Raw genomic sequence first — 3,320 nt, 5'->3', positions numbered from 1 at the left:
ACAAGACGTGACGCGATTCGTGCCGTGTCGTGACGTGACAAGCTCACCTTGAACAAGTTCAAGCTCGCAGTCAAACCACAAGTAGTTCACCGTAGGCAGCGGAGAAGGTCACGGGTGTATGTATTTACTCGAATTATCCAAATACTTCAGTACATGACATGTCGCGGTGCGGTACACCGTCCACCAACGATCCGACTGAATCGGACTACTCGCGGCCAATCCATCTTGGAGGCCTTCGCTCGTACGTGCTGAATCTCCTCACTTGTCCGCTCCTTTGCCTCTTTCTGCGAGCCGTGCTTTATGGCAATCTTGGGGATCTCGGCCGTGTCTTAGTTCTCGCACCGATCGATGTAGCCGATGGCCTTGCCTTTGTCCGCACGAAGGACCGTGAGCAAGAGCAGGTCCTGGAGGTTGCGGTTGTCGTGGAAGGGTGAGGGCTCAAGGATGATCCTCTCGAGGAGCTCGATGAGCTCCACTGTCAATGACAAGTCTGCGGTGAGGAAGGCCTTGACGATGGTGAAGACACCGTCGGGTTCAGTACTCGGGTTCCAGACGAGATATGTAGTCATTGACGATAGACCTCGCTAGACTCACCACAATGGAGCGTCGTGTTAGCTGGGCGAGTATCTGTGTGAGATGGTCTTGTAAGTCGAGGAAGAGAGGGGCACTGGAGAGTTCGCCAGTCGGAGGCTTTAAAGCTTCAGAGTCCAACTTTGGAACTCACTTACCTCTAAGGCGATAGATGGACGGCAATGACACCTTGTCCTCTGAATAACCAGTTGGCGGATATTACAGGGTTCATTCGCAGGACGCAGGAGGAGAAATCGGGGATGAAATAATGCGGTGATGTCTGAGAGGAGGAGGAGGAGAACCGTGTTCAGCTTCAAGTTGAGGACTCTATCATAGCAGTATGCAAATTGGAGTGTGCGACAAACTACAGAGCGTAGGGAGGGTGTACATTTCGTCGTGGTTCATAGATCGTAAGGAGAGCGAGGTGCTAGTGACAGCGGAGAGAGCGTAGGGTGCGCGATGGACAAGTCGTATAAAGAGGGTGGGAGCGTTAGGCAGAAATTGAGAATGAACAGCGATCGATCGTGCTCATCGCTACTGGACATACCACCACGCTCCGTAGATATCTAGCGGAATTGAGAGGGATTAAGTTGACCGTCGAATTGATTAGCGGCACTGTTGGAAACTCCATTAGCGCATGCCCGGGGGGAAGGCAACGTCGGGACACCCACGTCTTCGCCGCGTCGGTATGGGTGAATGAATACGCTTTCTTGAGCACGTTGATCCGGGCCTGACTGAACTTGTTAAGATCATCAAACCAGGTGCTGTTGTAGGCGTTAGGAGGCAATCTTCCCACTGGTGAGCACTTGTCGTCGTCTTTGGTGCTTCGTATGCGTTCACGGTATGGCGCGCCTCGGCCATCCATGCCGTTGATGACGTTAGTGCGCTCCATCCGGGCGATAGAGTCGAAGACCTTGAACCACTCCACGAGATCGGGGTTGCGCCACTTCTTGACTAAGACCTTGTACACCTTAACGCCATTCTCGACCTCCGATTCGTCCGAACTCATGCCTTCGGGACCAAGACGCTGCAGCATGTAGACGTGACCTTTTAGGTCGGCGTTGTTTTGAGCAGTCTCTAGACGTCGGTGGAATAGCTGAAGGAAAACAGATGTGTCAGTCGAGACCGTCGAGCTATGCACAGATGCGCTTACGCCACGGCGACGCTCCTGTCTTCTATGAGTGCATTTCCTGGCCTTCTTGACTTCTTCGCTGTCCGAAGTGTGTTTGAATTGGTAAATCAGGTACTGAAGGTGACGCTTGAAGTATGCCTCTATGATATCTGGATCATCGCATTTTACGGTCCCCTCTTCCATGTATGCTTCCACGAAAACGCCGATGGCAGACTTATTCCACGGCGTTCCAGGAGTTGCTGTGAGATCAGGTCGGAAGTTATGGGTCGTGCAGCAAGGACCACTGTTGGGATCGTAGTCCTTGACGTCCTGCTCCGAGGGTAGCCTATCGTAGTGGAAGGCGTCCGTCTGTTCTCGGCCCATGTACTTGCGGGCGAGCTCACGCACAGCGGCCTGCCACAAATCAGCGTCGCTCCCCGGACATCAACGGGCGCATAGCCTCACATGGAGTACGTTGGCCTCTGGGGCACGCTGCTGACGTTGACCGGTGACCTTGAATTTCTTCTTCCGACTGCGCATAGGCAGCGGCTGAGCCTCGTCGGACTCATCGTCAGCATCGTTACCGCTGGACCTCCGAGACTGCCTGCCGTTGCGAGTACCACGAACCGCGTTCGTCATAGCCTCAGTGAAGCCGTCCATCTTCGAAACCAATGTCGCTTGCTGGCCGACTAACAAGTTCACAGCATTTGTGATGCCTTCCATTTGTGTTTGCATGCCAAGTACGCTCCCGTGCAAAGTTGCATTGTCAGCACCCTATATAAGGAACGAGTAAGAGTCAGGAGGAATCGGGTACGCAGCAGCCCCTTACTTGGCCACCCGAGTTCGATGGCACGGTCCTGCGCTTGTGCTTCTTTCCTTGGGTCACGATTTGGCGAGGTGAAGATGAGTCGTCGGAGCCACCATCTGGCTCAGGGACTGCCGGTTGCTGCCAGATATGTTTGAGCTACTTCCATGCGAAAAAGGGTGATGCAGACCCACGTGGCTACCAGGGACCTCAGCTCGAGCTTTGCCCTTGTCCGTCCTCGGCATGTAGGATGCGGACGAATCCCTACTGCCTCCTTGTTCGTCTCTTGCAGATTGCTGTGTGTGATAGTCAATCACTTTTGCACACTCTACATGTTCCATGCAGCACAAAAAACCATACCTGAGCTTCACCATCGGTAGGGATAACTTCTTCCATGAGATCGTCTTCCTGCTCGATTTCGTCCTCGGGTTGCGCTTCTTCATCAACATCCATACCGTCTTCCTCTTCCCGGTGTTCACTTGCGAACACTCTGTGGTCCCTGTGTCTCAGCTCGGCTGGCGCCGTGGAATCGGCTAGGTTGGTGGATGTTGCGAATCGCGTCTGCTTCCGTGGCTGAACAGGAGCTATGGGCGTGGCCGGCGACGCAGACTGGGCGGACGGTCGCGCAGACTGAGCGACCTGCGCTTGGGGGGCGGACCGAACCGTGGGCTTGGAGGACGACGCGGACGGAGTCGACGATGGCACTGCCCTGGCGGAGGACGGCGTGAACTGGGCGAATGGTCGCGCAAACTGAGCGGCCTGTGCTTGGTTGGCTGGACGCTTCGCCGGCAACGCAGACTGGGCGGAAGGAGCCGTGGGCTTGGACGGCGACGT

General features: G+C 55.0%; 1 protein-coding gene across 1 annotated transcript; it reads right to left on the bottom strand.

Annotated features, from left to right (window-relative positions):
• Positions 1–1,219: 1,219 nt before the first annotated feature.
• L226DRAFT_449638 (uncharacterized protein) lies at positions 1,220–2,029 on the bottom strand (the record flags this gene model as incomplete). Its single annotated transcript, XM_067674927.1, has 2 exons — positions 1,220–1,666; positions 1,724–2,029. Coding segments are annotated over 2 exons (753 nt in total), but the record flags the coding sequence as incomplete, so codon positions are not given.
• Between the last annotated feature and the right edge of the window lie 1,291 nt (positions 2,030–3,320).

This window comes from Lentinus tigrinus (assembly GCF_003813185.1).
Source record: "Lentinus tigrinus ALCF2SS1-7 unplaced genomic scaffold L226scaffold_23, whole genome shotgun sequence".
Classification (NCBI taxonomy): domain Eukaryota; kingdom Fungi; phylum Basidiomycota; class Agaricomycetes; order Polyporales; family Polyporaceae; genus Lentinus; species Lentinus tigrinus.
Note: the sequence above shows the minus strand (reverse complement) of the source record. Positions and strands in the feature narration are given on the sequence as shown.